We start from the raw sequence: 18,309 nt of genomic DNA on the forward strand, positions 1-18,309 counted from the left end.
TAATACAAATCCGGGACACTTGTCTCAGGATGTTGGTCCTCTCACTTACCACCATTAATATTCACTTTGTCCCTACACTATGTATTTACATAATATTTTATTAAAAGAAAAGCGCTTCTCGTGGTCATATTATAAACAGATTAAACATGATTTTAGAAGTAGAGGTTAAAAAAATTTATTTACCGTTTCTCCAGCCTTTCATTCCAAAACTTATTTTATACTTTCTTCTGATCTCTGTATTTACCTGCTTATAGATTCCATCCATCCATCCATCCTCTGTACATAATTGTGGGTCACGGAGGTTTAGTGCTTATATCAAGTGTTCTGTCAAGGTAACTTGAAGGAGTCGTATTATTAAACTAAAAGTAATGTTTGAAACTAGTTTTAATGTCCACATTGACCAACAGTAACATATGAAATGTTTAACACATGAAAAAAAATCAACATTACAATAATTCAGAACTTGTTTTCAAGAGGAAAAATAGCAGAAATAATGTTTTGAATGGTTATGTTTTTACTATTTGCGCATGCGCGCGTTCAATATAGGACATCCGGTTCGTCATCGTCACTGTCATATGACTTGCCCTCTGCTGTCATTGCTGTTACTCCATTGAAGTCAGTAAAACACATCGAGCGACGAAAACTCTTCAGTTTTCCTCATAATAATGGCAACATTGGTGGCAAATCGAGCGATGGACGTGAACAGCCTTGCAGCAGCTGCGAGGACACACACCCAGGCAGTGTCTAGGAACTACATCTCCCAGCCGAGGCTAAGTACGATGCTACACTGTTAGCTGGGTACTGCTATAGATAGCTGCAGCCTTTGCTAACACGGTTGTTGTGCCGCAGCTTTAATGTCAGATTTACGTTGGAGAATATTAATGTAATAAGCGGATATTGTCAGCCTCTAGGAAAACTACTTCCTGTTAATATGCAGTTTATCTGTCTTGATGAAACCGAATTAAACCCCTTTACGGCTTCATGAATCATGTTAATATGATAGCTAAAGTAGCTCTAACTTTTTTGATCGACATTTAGTTCTTAGAAAACCTAGCATTCATGAAATAAATATTTTATTTTGAATTTCGATTTTCGGTTGTTGAGGGGGTATTTTTTTTGTTTCTGCGTTAGGTCATTTTTCCCCCAATGGAGCAGAAACGCACCGTAGCAAGTGATAAAATGTTAAGAGACTGAGTGCTTACTGCTGGACGTTAGGATTGCGGTGATGGAAGTTTATTTTACCTCCATAGTAATTTTTTGTCTTGCAGGCTAAAGCAACGTTTGTTATATTTGATAAATCCATTATACCTAATAGCGATTACCGTAACCGATCACAAATGGCAACAGTGCTAAGCTAGTACATGGCTTGATGAAACTCCTTTGAAATAAAAATTGAGCAACATAAATTTTGCCTTACTGGGCTAATTACAAACATGTACCTTTTATATGTAAGTCAAATAGGGACACATGCTAAAGTATTTGTCCTTGACTGCTTCTCAGCACGATCTGTCCAGTATGACTTATTTGTCAGTGCAGAGGATTAGCTAGCATTGAAGTCAGCTGACCCCTGAATGAGGGTAACGAACAGGTATTAGTTGGATAAAGGAGCAAAAACCTAAAGCGGTAACATTTGATCCACCACCTCTTGAGTATCCCTGTTTTCACACAGCGACAGTTGGGTCTGCTTCTGTACTAAAATCACAGAACTTGAGCGTGTAGAAGAAGGCAGGTGACAGGCGGATGATCAGTCATGTGACTCGATCACGTGCTGGTTGCGGCTACCCCTGGTGTTTTCAGTTCAATTCAAAAATACATTATTATTTCCAAACAGGACTTATATGTTGTTGTAGCTCATATTATACAGGTTTCTTCAAAGAGCTGTTGTAGATGGTTGTGGGCAGGAAGAATCTCCTGTAGCATTCGGTCTTATATCAAATCTGAAGAAGCCTCTGACTGAAGACACTGTTGTTATACAACAGTCTCATTAAGAGGATGCTCAGGGTTCTCCATAATGTTCTTCATTTCATGAATAATCCTTCTTTGTACAATGAGGACAACCCACAACAGAGCCAGGCTTCTTTATCAGCTTGTTGAGCTTTTTCATGTCCCTGGCCCTGATGCTGCTTCCCCAGCAGATGATGGCAGAAGAGATCACACTTTCCACAACAGACCTATAGAAGATATGCAGCATCTTACTGGAAACACTGAAGGACCTACACTTCCTCAAGAAGTACAGTCTGCTCTGTCCCTTCTTGTAGACGGCTTCACAGCTGCATCTCCACTCCAGTCTGTTGCCCAGGTGAACACCGAGGTATTTATACTCCTCCACCTCCACTTCTTCTACCATGATGGAAATAGTGTCTGACCTATTCCTGTTTCTCTTAAAATCTACGATCATCTCCTTTGTTTTAGTAACGTTCAAAATGAGATGATTGTTTCCACACCATGCCACAAAGCGGTCCACCACCTTCCTGTACTCAGCTTCTTGTCCATCTCTGATCCACCCCTCAACTGCAGAATCATCCGAGTATTTCTGCAGATGACAGGAGTCTGTCTTGTACTGGAAGTCTGAGGTGTACAGAGTGAAAAGGAATGGTGAGAGTACAGTCCCCTGTGGTGCTCCTGTGCTGCTGATTACCTGGTTATGCTCTATAACCCTTCAGTCTCACAAACTGTGGTCTGTTTGTCAGGTAGTCTGGTGAACTCTCTGGGTAAATAATATGGACGAAAACATACTGCAAAGAGTTCAATATCTGAACTGCAGAGACGACACTTCAAAGAACTTGTTCCCATCCTAATAATAATAAAAAAAGAAATAGATTGTTATTATTATTAATGTTATTGTTGTTGATAATAATAATATTATTATTATTTGTATTGTTGTTGTTGTTGTTGTTCTTGTTGTTGTTGGTGGTGGTGGTTGTGGTGATGGTGGTGGTCCAGTCCTACCAGCTACTAGTAGTAACCTGAGGTTACTACTAGGAGTTATCCTTCTTTAAAATTGTATGTGCAGGATTACAACATTGTGTCAGCTTGCTAACGGTTTTCTTCTTTAATATTTATTTGATTGCTTTGACATTAATGTAAGCTACAGAAGGTAGAGCCTGAACGTCTGTTCTAGTATGACGGAGTCAAACATCAGAAGTGTGCCGTGTTATATTAGACCTAGTGGTTTGGCACTACCTTTGTCAGCTAGGCAGAAAAGTTTAACCATGTTGATTAAAAGCTTGTTAAAAGGCTTTTATTGAAACATGCTTCTTAATGTGTTTTATTGTACTTTATTTGGGGCAGAGACGTCCAGTTCTCATTTCCTAATACCTCATTAGATCGACTTGCATAAGTAGCCATCAAGACTACCTTAATCAGCAAGTTCCCCAGTCCTTGTTTAGGAACCCATTGTTTTACTGGCCAATAGGTGGTAGTCCCTACTACTACTGTTAAATGGTAGCTAACCTAGTATGTATGTTAGGGATTGTAATAAACTATAATCTTGGTGAGAACCCACACATGCACAAGAAGCATGGAAATTCCTAAAAACAGGACCCTAACAGGGCTTTAGGACAGCATTTGAAACAACCTACGATTTAGCCATTTTTATTTTGATTTATGATTATTATGGAGGGGAATTTTGGTAATAGAAAAAATATAACCCTAAACCTCTCTCTGATTTTCTGCTACTACTACAGAACTACTTGTGTTTGGTGCAGAATGAAAGTCTGACAGCTGCAGCTATTTACTACAGCAAAGCACGGCCTATAAGATCACAGCATTAAGGTGCTTTTCCACTGTTGTATTCATTTGCGAACAGTCTAATAGATGAAGCTAGTAAAAAGCCTTGTCGAGACAGAGCAGGAAAATAAACAAATAAGGAGACTTCTCATCAGACCTTGTCTTTTCTTTTAAGAGGCCTTTGTCTCTCTCATGTCAAATGGGACAAAAGCTATTAGTAGGCAAAATGGCTTGTCTTTGTTTTAGTGTTGCATTCTGTCATTTAATGCTATGAAAAGGAAACGAGCAAGGCACTATACTTCTTTGTGAAGGTTTAATTATTGGTAATAATCTAGTCATGATAAACAAATGTTTCATCTGTCATTACGAAAGTAATTTCTATAAAATCTGTGTTGAAACACCTCTGCAATTCACATTCTAATAAGGCTTAAGCAGCTAGCTTGTCAGTAGAGAAAAAGAGTCCAGTGGGCGTATTGCCTTTATTCATTTTCTGAAAGGACATTAAAATGTAAGCTTGGGCTTTGACACTATTTCTGTCTATAGCATGAAGAGACACAAGACCTCGTGAATCGTATGCTTGTTTTTCTGACTGCTCATGATTCACTTCCCGACATTCCTCATCTTAAAAATAGACCAGTTTTTTTTGGGGGGAAGTAGGGCTGTATTTTGTAATTCACAAATCCCCATTAAGATTTGCAACATCAGCCCAAAAACTTGGGGCTCATCTGATGCTTCATTATTATGCTGCTGAGTGATTCCTTTAATGGTTGCAATGCTGTGATCTTAGTTTTTTTTTGTCGTGTAGCCTTTTTTAATAGTAACACCAATTGGCAACAGTACATGGGGGGTAATATGTCCTTTAGGTGTGACCTTTCATTTGAAATGCATTTGTTTTATGTCCTTTGAACTATTCTTGTGTTTAAAAATCATCATTAAAATCCAGACTGGAGTCACTTAAGATTAAACATCCTAGCTCAATACTACATTCAGCTAGGGCTGGAGTAATGATTATCTTGCTAATGGATTAATCTGTTGACAATTTAAAAAAAATGTTTCAGCCCTACATTCAAGTTAATAAAATCAATGTCGCATATCTGCTTAAAAACAGACTACCTTTAAAGTTAATAAAATAAGACACCGTATTTCATCAGTATCACAAGGCCCATGTTAGAGCTGCACAATATATCTAATTGTCATCATTGAAATATCAATATGTGCAATATTCTAATTTTAATAAACTGCCTGGTTGCAATATTTGGCAGGCGTTTATATTTTAAGTGCCTTGCATTGTTGCTTTGCATAAATGCCAATATTTATTTTATCTGTTGGATGGACTATCAAAGCTGTTAAAGCAGTGATATAACATTTTGCGACAGAGATCCTGAAGCTCACAAAGTGTAGCTACAGGTCCTTCTCAAAATATTAGCATATTGTGATAAAGTTCATTATTTTCCATAATGTCATGATGAAAATTTAACATTCATATATTTTAGATTCATTGCACACTAACTGAAATATTTCAGGTCTTTTATTGTCTTAATACGGATGATTTTGGCATACAGCTCATGAAAACCCCAAATTCCTATCTCACAAAATTAGCATATTTCATCCGACCAATAAAAGAAAAGTGTTTTTAATACAAAAAAAGTCAACCTTCAAATAATCATGTACAGTTATGCACTCAATACTTGGTCGGGAATCCTTTTGCAGAAATGACTGCTTCAATGCGGCGTGGCATGGAGGCAATCAGCCTGTGGCACTGCTGAGGTCTTATGGAGGCCCAGGATGCTTCGATAGCGGCCTTTAGCTCATCCAGAGTGTTGGGTCTTGAGTCTCTCAACGTTCTCTTCACAATATCCCACAGATTCTCTATGGGGTTCAGGTCAGGAGAGTTGGCAGGCCAATTGAGCCCAGTGATACCATGGTCAGTAAACCATTTACCAGTGGTTTTGGCACTGTGAGCAGGTGCCAGGTCGTGCTGAAAAATGAAATCTTCATCTCCATAAAGCTTTTCAGCAGATGGAAGCATGAAGTGCTCCAAAATCTCCTGATAGCTAGCTGCATTGAACCTGCCCTTAATAAAACACAGTGGACCAACACCAGCAGCTGACACGGCAACCCAGACCATCACTGACTGTGGGTACTTGACACTGGACTTCTGGCATTTTGGCATTTCCTTCTCCCCAGTCTTCCTCCAGACTCTGGCACCTTGATTTCCGAATGACATGCAGAATTTGCTTTCATCCGAAAAAAGTACTTTGGACCACTGAGCAACAGTCCAGTGCTGCTTCATTTTGCCAGGAGTGCATGAGAGTAGTTGGCAGCAGAAGGCATAGTTGGTGGCATCACGAGCAGGGTGATGGTGTTGCAGATCGGTGCCAGTGACAAACAGTCCATCAGATTAATTAGTGAAGGTCTTCATATGCAGAGGATGTCTCATAGGCACACATTATGATCCATAACTGAGTTTGAAGTTTTGTGTTTGAACGCAGTTTGATGGTTGTATCATGTAGTCCTCTGGTTTCTTCTACATATTGATTCTATGCCTTTTCTGTTGGTTTGTTTGTTCTACATGTTCGTTCTCCCTTTAAGGAAGGTCAGTGTTCAGAGGCAGCTTTTGTGACCAAATAGCAACACAAAGTTTGACTGAGCCATCATCCCAGAAAAAAGGTTAGACTTTTAGGTAAAAAGAAAAATCTACATTAAATTTAAGGCTGTAAATGACTGCAATGGCTGCATGTTTGAGAATTTCTGAAAGGGAAATAGAAGAGAATGATGATGCTTAAACTCTGTAGTTTGATTTCACTCTGAGCTCCTTATTTTTTGTTTAAATGTGTTTTTTTTTGTCCCCTATCATTGAAAAGGGGGGATTAGTTTATATTCAGCTGAATAGCTTTGGCTTATCATAGTATGACAATAATTATACATTTAAAGCGATACAGAGTTTCTGCTGCTGGGATGTGAAGAGAAAGACAAATGGACAATCCTGAGCTTTAAAGTTTTGGGAATGTTTTGGGCCATTTGTGCTTCTACTTTTTGGAACAGTATAAGCTTAACTGGAAATTTTGAATTTTATTAAAAAGGCCACACGTGGATTTCTGTTATCTCTTGTTTGTTCCCTATCCTTCTTGATATCTCCATGTGCTCATTTGCTGCAGTGATGAGGCCCTGCAGCTTTTAGGCAGTAAGAATTCCCCTGTTCAGTTTGGCTGTGGGAATCCCTTGAAGTAGAGGCTAAGATGTTATTGTGAAGCTACACATCACAGCAGCCACTGCTTTGTGCTGTTCATTGATTGCCAGAATGATGTGCTCCCATCTTCATCCCAGCACCTAGTCCCCCTTTTCCCTTCTCCCTTTGAGTCTCTCCCTCTTTCAGTGGGGAAATTGAATTGTGTTGGAATGCTCCATGCCTCTTTTCTTTGGCACTTCAATGGGCTCTTTAGTATTTCACACCAAGGTGTCCTTCAGGGTGCGAGGTCAGGCTACCAAAACAGCTTCTAGTGGTGGATTAGGACCAATTAACATCTTTGTACACAAAGGGCTCTGGCAGCTGAACAGGCTGTAGGGTGACCTGCACTGCTATTGCATGCCAAGCCAGAGAACTGCTGCACTTCAGCTGAAATTGCAAAACAGAGGTGGAGAAAGTTTTCCAAACCTAATGAGAAATGATGCTCCTTCACACACCATGAACGTATAGCCCATTGAGCACTTGTTACCTTGTAAAATGTACTTAATCGTTACAATGCATATAAGTGGGAACCTTGAACTATTGCTTTTTTTTTTTTCAAATAAAAATGGAGAACTGTGTAAGGACAGCACTAGACTGGGGCAGAGGGGCTGTTTCACAGAATCATGAAGATAAGGCTTTTCTTCGTATCCTGCCTTAATCTCTTCAGAAACAGTTTCCTAAAACACAGATTTATTCTGTGAAGGTCTGCTCTATTGCAGACCAGCAACAATCCTTGCTCCTGGAATGCCTTTTTTATTGCCTGTTTATGAGTCACCCATTCAGAAATAGTATGTGCAGGTATCTAAAACCCTTAATCGACCTTTTATTGTATGCATTTAACTTTTTATTGACTACCCGTTCAAATTGTTTCATATTGATGAAGTTACATTAAAAATGGCTACCCCTTTAATAATCAATGCCTGGCCTGATTTTGACCCGTTCTATGTCAGTATATAGACTAAAGCTATGTCTGACAAGCATGTTGTTCTTCACAAAAGTCTACCTGATTTAAGATGGCACACATACAATTATTTTTATATTTACTCATTATTGGTGAATATTAGGTCTTATTTAGGGCTTTTATTAATTTATTTTCTTTTTTTAAACAAGAATTCATTCAAATCAATTCAGTTTATTTATATAGCGCCAATTCACAACACTTGTTGTCTCAAGGCACTGCACAAAGTCAGGTACATACATTCCAATTAATCCTAACCATTGAACGGTGCAGTCAGATTCAGTTATTTATTCAAATTGAATAAAAAGTTTTTCTATCTAAGGAAACCCAGCAGATTGCATCCAGTCAGTGACTTGCAGCATTCACTCCTCCCGGATGAGCATGTAGAGACAGTGGACAGTCGATGGCGTTGACGTTGCAGCAATCCCTCATACTAAGCATGCATGTAGTGACAGTGGAGAGGAAAAACTCCCTTTTAACAGGAAGAAACCTCCAGCAGAACAAGAACCAGGCTCAGTGTGAGCGGCCGTCTTCCACGACCGACTGTGTGTTTGAGAGAACAGAGCAGAGACACAAAAAGAACACAGAAGCACTGATCCAGGAGTAGTTTCTATGGGAAGGAAAAGTAAATGTTAATGGATGTAGCTCCTTTAGAAAGAAGGAACAGATAAACTCTGAGCCAGTTTTCAAGGTTGGAGTCTGAAAGAGAGCACATATATTTAGTTACAGTAAAAGCTCAGTCAATTGCTATGGAGAAAGTGAAAGACAGGGCCAAGGGATCATCGATAGAGGGTGAGCATTAAGTTGTTCGCAGCAGACGCTTGGACTATGCTCCTCTCCAGAAAGGTGTCACAGGTAGACACAGAGTCAGGCCAGGTGTAGCTTGTAGAAAGAGAAAAGAGTGAGAATATAAAGTTAAAAGCTGAGATAACAGCAAATAATGTAAAATTGGAGAGTAGTGTGAGAATGTAGCGAAGACAGTGAAAATGGTCATTATGTCCTCCAGCAGCCTAAGCCTATAGCATCATAACTACAGAGATAGCTCAGGATAACCTAAGCCACTAACTATAAGCTTTATCAAAAAGGAAAGTTTTAACCCTAGCCTTAAAAGTAGACGGGGTGTCTGCCTCACGGACTAAAACTGGGAGCTGGTTCCACAGGAGAGGACCCTGATAACTAAAGGATCTGCCTCCCATTCTACTTCTAGAGACTCTAGGAACCACCAGTAAACCTGCAGTCTGAGAACGAAGTGCTCTGTTTGGAATATATGGAACATTCATATCTCTGATGTATGATGGAGCTAGATCATTAAGGGCTTTATATGTTAGGAGGAGAATTTTAAATTCTATTCTGGATTTAACAGGGAGCCAATGAAGGAAAGCTAAAATAGGAGAAATATGATCTCACATTTTAATTTTCATCAGAACTCTTGCTGCAGCATTTTGGATCAGCTGAAGGCTTTTAACTGCATTTTGTGGACATCGTGATAGTAAGGAAGCACAATAGTCCAGCCTTGAAGTAACAAATGCACGGACTAGTTTTTCAGTGTCACTCCTGGATAGGATATTTCTAATTTTGGCAATGTTCCGGAGATGAAAGAAGGAAACCCTAAAAACCTGTTTTAATATGGGATTTAAATGACATGTCCTTGTCAAAAATAACACCAAGGTTTTTTACTTTATTACCAGAGGTCAATTTATTGCCCTCCAGGTTAAGTGATCGACTAAGCAGTTTCTTTTTTAAAGACTCCGGTCCAAAGACGACAACTTTTGTCTTGTGTGAATTTAGAAGCAGAAAATTTAAAGTAATCCAAGTTTTTATGTCTTCAAGACATGCTTGTAGTCTATCTAACTGGTTGGGCTCATCAAGATTTATGGATAAGTAAAGCTGAGTATCATCAGCGTAGCAGTGAAAATTTATCCTATGCTGCCTGATAATTTTACCTATTGGAAACATATATATTGTGAAGAGAATTGGCCCAAGTACTGAACCCTGTGGTACTCCACAATTCACCCTGGAGTTTAAAGATGATTTATCATTTACATGAACAAACTGGAATCTGTCAGACAAATAAGATTTAAAACCAGCCTAGCGCTGTTCCCCTGATCCCTACAGCATATTCCAGCCTTTCTAAGAGAATATTGTGGTCGACTGTATCAAATGCAGCACAGAGATCTAACAAGACAAGTACAGACACAAGTCCATTATCTGAGGCCATAAGAATATCATTAGTGACTTTCAGCAGAGCTGTTTCTGTGCTATGATGAGCTCTGAAACCTGACTGAAACTCTTCAAATAGGTTATTGCTGTGTAAATGCTCACACATTTGATTAGCAACTATTTTCTCCAGAATTTTAGATAAGAACGGAAGATTGGATATTGGTCTGTAATGTTTCAAGTTATCTCAATCATGTGAAGGTTTCTTAAGTAAAGGTTTAATTACAGCTACCTTAAAAGCTTGTGGTACATATCCATTTACTAAGGATAGATTAATCATATCTAAAATGCGGCTGGTAATCAGAGGGAACACTTCCTTAAATAATTTGGTCGGGATTGGGTCTAACATACAAGTTGAAGGTTTAGATGAAGCTAATATTTCTGATAACTCAGGAAGCTCCACACGATCAAAACAGTCCAAACACAGATCAGGTTTGACAGTTACTTCCAATTTTGTCTCACTTGTGAAGGATGAAGTAATTATCTTCGGGAGTATGTCAAAGATTTTATTTGTAATAGTATCAATTTTGTTTAAGAAGAATCCCATAAAGTCATGATTGCTGAGAGCTAAGGGAATGGATGACTCAACAGAGCTATGACTGTGTATGTTTAGCAACTGTACTAAAGAGAGACCTAGGATTATTCTTGTTCTCTTCTATTAATGATGAGAAATAAACTGTTCTTGCTTGACGAAGTGTCTTTTTATACAAAAGTGGACTATTTTTCCAGATTAAGTGGGAATCCTCTAGGTGTGTTGAGTGCCATTTTCTCTTCAATTTTCTAACATTGTGCTTTAAAGTACGCAGCTCTGAATTAAACCAAGGAGCCAGCCTCCTATGAATAATTACCTCATTTTTCAAGGGGGCTACATTGTCTAATGCACCACGCAATGATGAAGTAACACTACGAACAAGAGATAATGAGGAAATTAAAAGTGGAACTGATTCTTTAAAGGTTGTTACAGCATTGTCTGATAATAATCTACAATAATAAATTTTTCTTTCAGGTGTAGAGTACTTGGTTAAATTAAACTCAAAGGTTATTAAGAAATGGTCAGATAGGACAGGGTTATGAGAACATATTGTTATGTCTTTACACTCAATGTCATATGTCATCACAAGGTCCAGAGAATGAAGACAAAGGTGGGTAGGTTTGTTAATGTTTTGAGCAAAAGATTGAGTCTAAGGTAGCATTAAAGGCCATATTTAGGCTATCACTTTGAGTGTCAACATGAATGTTAAAATCCCCCACTATAATAACCTTATCTGTATTTAACGCTAGATTGGATAAAATATTTGAAAACTGATCTAAAAATTGAGAGTAAGGGCCTGGTGGATGGTACAAAACAACAAGAAGTGGTTTTAGTGCTTTGCAATTTGGGTGAGGACAACTAAGGATTAAATATTCAAAAGTGTTGTAGCTATTAATTGGTCTGGGACTAATCAATAAATCGGACTGAAAGATTGTTGCTACTCCTCCTTGCCTATTATTTCGAGGAATGTGAAAATTGAAGTAATTAGTAGGAGTTGACTCATTTATAGTAACATAATCCTGTTGTTGCACCCAGGTTTCTGTGAGGCAAAATAAATCAATCTGATAGGGACCTGATTTGTGACAAACTAGCAAAGTCTTTGAAGAGAGAAATCTTATGTTCAATAAGCCACATTTAATTGTTTTATTTTTCTTTTTAGTCTGAGTTGTGTTTATTTTTATGAGATTTTCATAATTTCCTCCTTTTTAGATTATTTTTTAATCTATTCAGTTTTGGCCGTGGGCGAGACACTGTCTTGCTGCATTCAAAGTGGGATGGATGCCGTCTCTGTGGATCAGACCAGGTTTTCCCCAAAATGTTAATATTTGCCAATTATCAATGTAGCCCACATTGCTTTCTGGACACCACCTAGACAGCCAGCGGTTGAATGACAGCATGCGGCTAAACATGTCGTCACTGGTTAGATCAGGGAGGGGACCAGAGAAAATTATGGAGTCCGACATCGTTTTGGCAAACTTACACACTGAAGCAACACTAACTTTGGTGGCCTCCGATTGACGTAACCGGGTGTCATTACCGCCAGCATGAATAACAATCTTACTGTATTTATACTTATCCTTAGCCAGCAGTTTCAGGTAGGATTTGATGTCGCCCGTTCTGGCCCCTGGCAGACATTTGACTATGGTCGCTGGTGTCTCTAGTGCCATGTTTCTGACTATGGAGCTGCCAATGACCAGAGTTGGCTTCTCAGCGGGTATGTCGCTGAGCACTGGTGACCTGTGGGCTGGGATCTAGGACTATGCTTTCTACGTACCGTCACCCAGCCGGCCTGAGGCCCCGGCTGCACGGGCTCTGCTGAAGGACTGCTACGGGGAGCTACCCTCGGTGGCTCTGCGCTGGCTAAGGGGCCTCGGGTATCTGCTGGTCTTTCAACAGCGCGGAGCCGGGCCTCCAATTCCGACACCCTTGCCTACAAAGCTACAAAAATGCTACATTTATTACACGTACCATTATCACTAAAGGAGGCAGAGGAGTAACTGAACATCTGACAGAGTGAGCAGGAGAGAGGAGGAGACTCCGAGAGAGAAACAGCAGAACGGGTAGCCATGGTGGAGCTAAAGCTAACGCTAGGCTAGCAACCCCTTACCACTACTAGAAAAACCGTATAAGACACGGAGAGTCCCCAAACGTTAAATGTATCAAAAGAAAGTATGTATTTTAGCGTGCTTATGTATTAGAACAAATAAGATATATCAAAGTAGAGAGAAATCAGATCAAACGAGAGAGCCTTCACACGGCAAACAATCCACCGAGTGCAACAGCGAAAACAGGAAGTGATGAATACGCCTTACCACGCCTGTCCACATCAGCAGGAAGTTGGTCCAGGGTGCAAAATTTTGAACTTGGTGGAAGGCCCTGTCCCAATACTCACACTACACCCTACGCACCTCTATGAAGTGTTTACTTTGTACAAGTGCATGTAGGGGTTGAAGTGTGGAGGTTACAAGTGTGCAAAATTGTAGAATTGGGACAGTAGAGGTTACGTCATTGACTTGCATCTCTGCACCGTAACTGCAACATCAAAAAGGGCGGGAACCAGCACTGTTTTCACAGTCTTGCTGCTAAAAAAAACAATTTAAAACTGCAACAAGCAATTGTTTTGAGGAGAATAAAGTGCAGGAAGCGAAGGAGGCTTATACACCACACTCTCGCTGCGCCAGTGTTTGTTTGAAAGGTAACTTCAGTGTTATGACCTACTGACTGCCCAGACTCACTCTGAACCCAATGATATCTTACAATGTTGAGCCTGGAAAACCAGTAAAAAAAAGTTTGTCGGCTTGCTGTCTAAAGTTTACGCAGTTCTCATTATTCTGATTTGACGGCTGGTTACGTTGACGGTTGTGATTGGTTTTTGCTCAGAACGTCATCTACAGCAGTGAATTGTGGGTAATATACTTCGGCTAAGTCCGCTTAGATGCGGGCTTCACCAAAGGGCGGATTGAGGGCACAAAGGGGCGGGGCTAAGGACCACTCTGGAGAATTGGGACACACTACGCACTCGAACCCATCAACGGGAACTTGCAATTCAGGGACACAAGGGTGGAAGTGCGAGTATTGGGACAGATGTATTATCTAATCTCCAGAATTATACATATAGACCCATATTGATGAAGTCTGACTGGAACTATAGCAGGAATCTGTGTTTTTTTTGACCGGAAAGAAAACTTTGGGACATTAGACCCTTTGGCTTTTTCACACAGCATTAGTGCTGTATATATATAAGTCACCCCTAATCATATATTTAGTGGTAATCCTTGGTAATGGATTATTGGTCTGTATTGGATAAGCTGTTTTGCTTGTGACATTTACCTGAAAGCGTTTGGGTGTCAGTGATGTTAAGATACATGTAGGTTCAATCATTTTTGAAGAAATACTCCTTTGGCACATTTGCAGTTTATATTTTTATATTTTGTTACAGTTGCTTTAGATCAGTGTATGAATCAAGTTTGAATAGTCAAAAACACATTTAGCAACAAGATCAAATAGAGTGTTTTACAGTTTTACACAGTGCAACATTTGCTCTACATTTCACAGAACTCTGCTTCTATTTCATTAACATGGTATTTTAAAACCTGCTGGTGTAATCTGTCCCTTGGTTAATTTAACATAGCATGGCTGGATTTTGGGTTTGACCAAGTTTACTGCACCAGTTTGTCAAGCCAAAAAATGGGTTGAAGTGAATAATGTTAAAATAAGAGTTGGTTGAAAAGGGTTCTCCATAATGTTCTTCATTTTATGAAGAATCCTTCTTTGCGCAATGATCTCCAGAGATTCCAGAGGAATCCCCAAAAAATAGCCAGCATTCTTTTTTAGATTGTTGAGCTTTTTCAAGTCCCTGGCTCTGATGATACTACCCCAGCAGATGATGTTATTGGGGAAGCATCTCACGGTTCTGGTGGGGATGTTGTTATCCACACTGAAGTTTATATACAGGTCCTTCTCAAAATATTAGCATATTGTGATAAAGTTCATTATTTTCCATAATGTAATGATGAAAATTTAACATTCATATATTTTAGATTCATTGCACACTAACTGAAATATTTCAGGTCTTTTATTGTCTTAATACGGATGATTTTGGCATACAGCTCATGAAAACCCAAAATTCCTATCTCACAAAATTTGCATATTTCATCCGACCAATAAAAGAAAAGTGTTTTTAATACAAAAAACGTCAACCTTCAAATAATCATGTACAGTTATGCATTCAATACTTTGGCAGAAATGACTGCTTCAATGCGGCGTGGCATGGAGGCAATCAGCCTGTGGCACTGCTGAGGTCTTATGGAGGCCCAGGATGCTTCGATAGCGGCCTTTAGCTCATCCAGAGTGTTGGGTCTTGAGTCTCTCAACGTTCTCTTCACAATATCCCACAGATTATCTATGGGTTTCAGGTCAGGAGAGTTGGCAGGCCAATTGAGCACAGTGATACCATGGTCAGTAAACCATTTACCAGTGGTTTTGGCACTGTGAGCAGGTGCCAGATCGTGCTGAAAAATGAAATCTTCATCTCCATAAAGCTTTTCAGCAGATGGAAGCATGAAGTGCTCCAAAATCTCCTGATAGCTAGCTGCATTGACCGTGCCCTTGATAAAACACAGTGGACCAACCCCAGCAGCTGACACGGCACCCCAGACCATCACTGACTGTGGGTACTTGACACTGGACTTTTGGCATTTTGGCATTTCCTTCTCCCCAGTCTTCCTCCAGACTCTGGCACCTTGATTTCCGAATGACATGCAGAATTTGCTTTCATCCGAAAAAAGTACTTTGGACCACTGAGCAACAGTCCAGTGCTGCTTCTCTGTAGCCCAGGTCAGGCGCTTCTGCCGCTGTTTCTGGTTCAAAAGTGGCTTGACCTGGGGAATGCGGCACCTGTAGCCCATTTCCTGCACACGCCTGTGCACGGTGGCTCTGGATGATTCTACTCCAGACTCAGTCCACTGCTTCCGCAGGTCCCCCAAGGTCTGGAATCGGCCCTTCTCCACAATCTTCCTCAGGGTCCAGTCACCTCTTCTCATTGTGCAGCGTTTTCTGCCACAGTTTTTCCTTCCCACAGAGGTGCCTTGATACAGCACTCTCGGAACAGCCTATTCGTTCAGAAATGTCTTTTTGTGTCTTACCCTCTTGCTTGAGGGTGTCAATAGTGGCCTTCTGGACAGCAGTCAGGTCGGCAGTCTTACCCATGATTGGGGTTTTGAGTGATGAACCAGGCTGGGAGTTTTAAAGGCCTCAGGAATCTTTTGCAGGTGTCAGTCAGTCAGTCATTTTCTACTACTTATTCCATAGTGGGTCGCAGGGGAGCTGGTGCCTATCTCCAGCAGTCTATGGGCGAGAGGCAGGGTACACCCTGGACAAGTCGCCAGTCCATCGCAGGGCAATACACAAACAACCATGCACACACTCATTCATACACCTAAGGGCAATTTAGAGTGACCAATTAACCAAACAGGCATGTCTTTGGACTCTGGGAGGAAGCCGGAGTACCCGGTGAGAACCCACGCATGCACGGGGAGAACATGCAAACTCCATGCAGAAAGACCCCCGGTCGGGAATCGAACCCAGGACCTTCTTGCTGCAAGGCAACAGTGCTACCAACTGCGCCACCGTGCACCGTGCAGGTGTTTAGAGTTAACTCGTTGATTCAGATGATTAGGTTCATAGCTCGTTTAGAGACCCTTTTAATGATATGCTAATTTTGTGAGATAGGAATTTTGGGTTTTCATGAGCTGTATGCCAAAATCATCCGTATTAAGACAATAAAAGACCTGAAATATTTCAGTTAGTGTACAATGAATCTAAAATATATGAATGTAAAATTTTCATCATTACATTATGGAAAATAATGAACTTTATCACAGTATGCTAATATTTTGAGAAGGACCTGTAGTCGGTTACACACTCAGTCATGGTATTGATGTCCTCTTTATGATTGATGTCCTCTTTATGTGGCTGGCACAGTGCGTCCCAGTCTGTAGCCTCAAAGCAACCTTGCAGAGGTTCTTCAGCTTCCTGTGACCATTTCTCACAGTTCTCTTTATTACAGGTTGCCTCTGAAAAAGGGCCTTATATTTCATGCAGAGATAAACAAGACTGTGATCTGATTTGCCTTGAGGAGGTCTTGCTTTTGAGATGTACGAGTCCTTGACATTTGCATAAAACAAACCCAACGTTTTGCTTTCTCTGGTAGAGCAGCTGACAAACTGTTGAAACGTTGGAAGTGTAGCAGAGAGTGAAGCGTGGTTAAAATCACCACATATTGCTACAAACGCATTGAGGCGTTGTGCCTGTAGCTTGGGAACAACTGAGTTGATGGCATCACATGCAGCGTCGGCAACAGCTAAAGCTCAGACAGACTCATTGAAACAAATTGAAGAGACCACGTATTCTTACATGCATGCGTTTGGAATGTAAACTGGAGTACCCAGCAAAACTTAGCGGCTGGATGGGAAGAACATGCAAACTCCATGCAGAAAGGACAGGGGCAGCTACAGACCTTGGACCTTCTTGTGGCAAAAAGATGAATGTGGCAGCTTTCCCCAGCTGCCTCAGGGACTGGACCCTAATGACTAAATGACCACATACTGTCAACATTTGACAGAATAGTGTGTCCATGTGATTAATGTATATGTGAGCACATCTGAAGAAACAAATGCTCTCATGTCAAGTTTAAAGAATCCCCCAAAATAAGGGAGTTAGAGTTGGGTGATCATTCAAGTTTAATTCTCCTTCAACCAAGTATCCATGTCTGATTGATATGGTTTTTCTTCACTCTGTGCCCTCATTACTTAGACTGGCAATGATAGGTTAAAACTCTTGTCATTTTAGCATTATTAGCAGACTTATCTTATAAAAGCTCTTTGTTTCACTTGCACAGGGAAATGTTCGTACTAGATTCTTAAATGAATGAATGAATTAATGTCTTGTATTTCAGCCTATTCCACTGTGTCTGGGGTAAATGGACCTCTCGTTATTCTGGATAATGTAAAGGTAAGGCCACTAGAAATATTCTGTTTTCAATAAATGCAAGTTGTCAGAAAACTCACTGACACTTTTTCTGAATCAGAGACTTTATTTTAAGGCAAGGCAAGTTTATTTGTATACAACCTTACAGCAACAAGGCAATTCAAAGCGCTTTACATAATGAAAACATAAGAAAAGAAAAAAGGAACGTTATATTGGCATGATTAATGAAAGTAAAAAAAAGTTGGACTACAGATTGAAATGAATGATGTTTAACAGTCAAAAACAACTCAAAATGTGAACCTTGATTTAAAATAATTCTGGGGTTCAGCATTTTTTGCAATTTTCTAGAAATTTGTTCCACATTAGTGGATCATAAGAACTGAATGTTGCTCCTCCAAATGTTAGGTGATGTTTGTATTTGTGTAGCATGTTTTGTGGAAAGGTGTGACCCCCTCTCTGTGTTAGTTCCCCAGGTATGCTGAGATTGTTCATCTAACCCTCCCAGATGGCACCAGGAGGAGTGGACAGGTCTTGGAGGTTATCGGGAGCAAGGCAGTTGTTCAGGTGAGAAATGGAATATATTTGTATGAATCAACCAATCACCTCAGTCATCTAAACTCAAGGCTATTATGTCCTTTTACTACAAATGAAAACTGC

At 40.1% G+C, this 18,309-nt stretch overlaps 1 protein-coding gene across 1 annotated transcript in view; it reads left to right on the plus strand.

The window, feature by feature from the left end:
• Positions 1-561: 561 nt before the first annotated feature.
• The window catches only part of atp6v1ba (ATPase, H+ transporting, lysosomal, V1 subunit B, member a), a 47,379-nt gene continuing 29,631 nt past the window's right edge, over positions 562-18,309 (plus strand). Inside the window, exons 1-3 of the mRNA XM_047351636.1 lie at positions 562-774; positions 17,621-17,676; positions 18,118-18,216. Of these exons, the coding sequence (XP_047207592.1) occupies positions 666-774; positions 17,621-17,676; positions 18,118-18,216 (264 nt within the window). The 5' untranslated portion in view covers positions 562-665. The remainder of the gene's footprint in view (positions 775-17,620; positions 17,677-18,117; positions 18,217-18,309) is intronic.

The sequence above is a fragment of the Girardinichthys multiradiatus genome, chromosome 22, assembly GCF_021462225.1.
Source record: "Girardinichthys multiradiatus isolate DD_20200921_A chromosome 22, DD_fGirMul_XY1, whole genome shotgun sequence".
In the NCBI taxonomy this organism is placed as follows: domain Eukaryota; kingdom Metazoa; phylum Chordata; class Actinopteri; order Cyprinodontiformes; family Goodeidae; genus Girardinichthys; species Girardinichthys multiradiatus.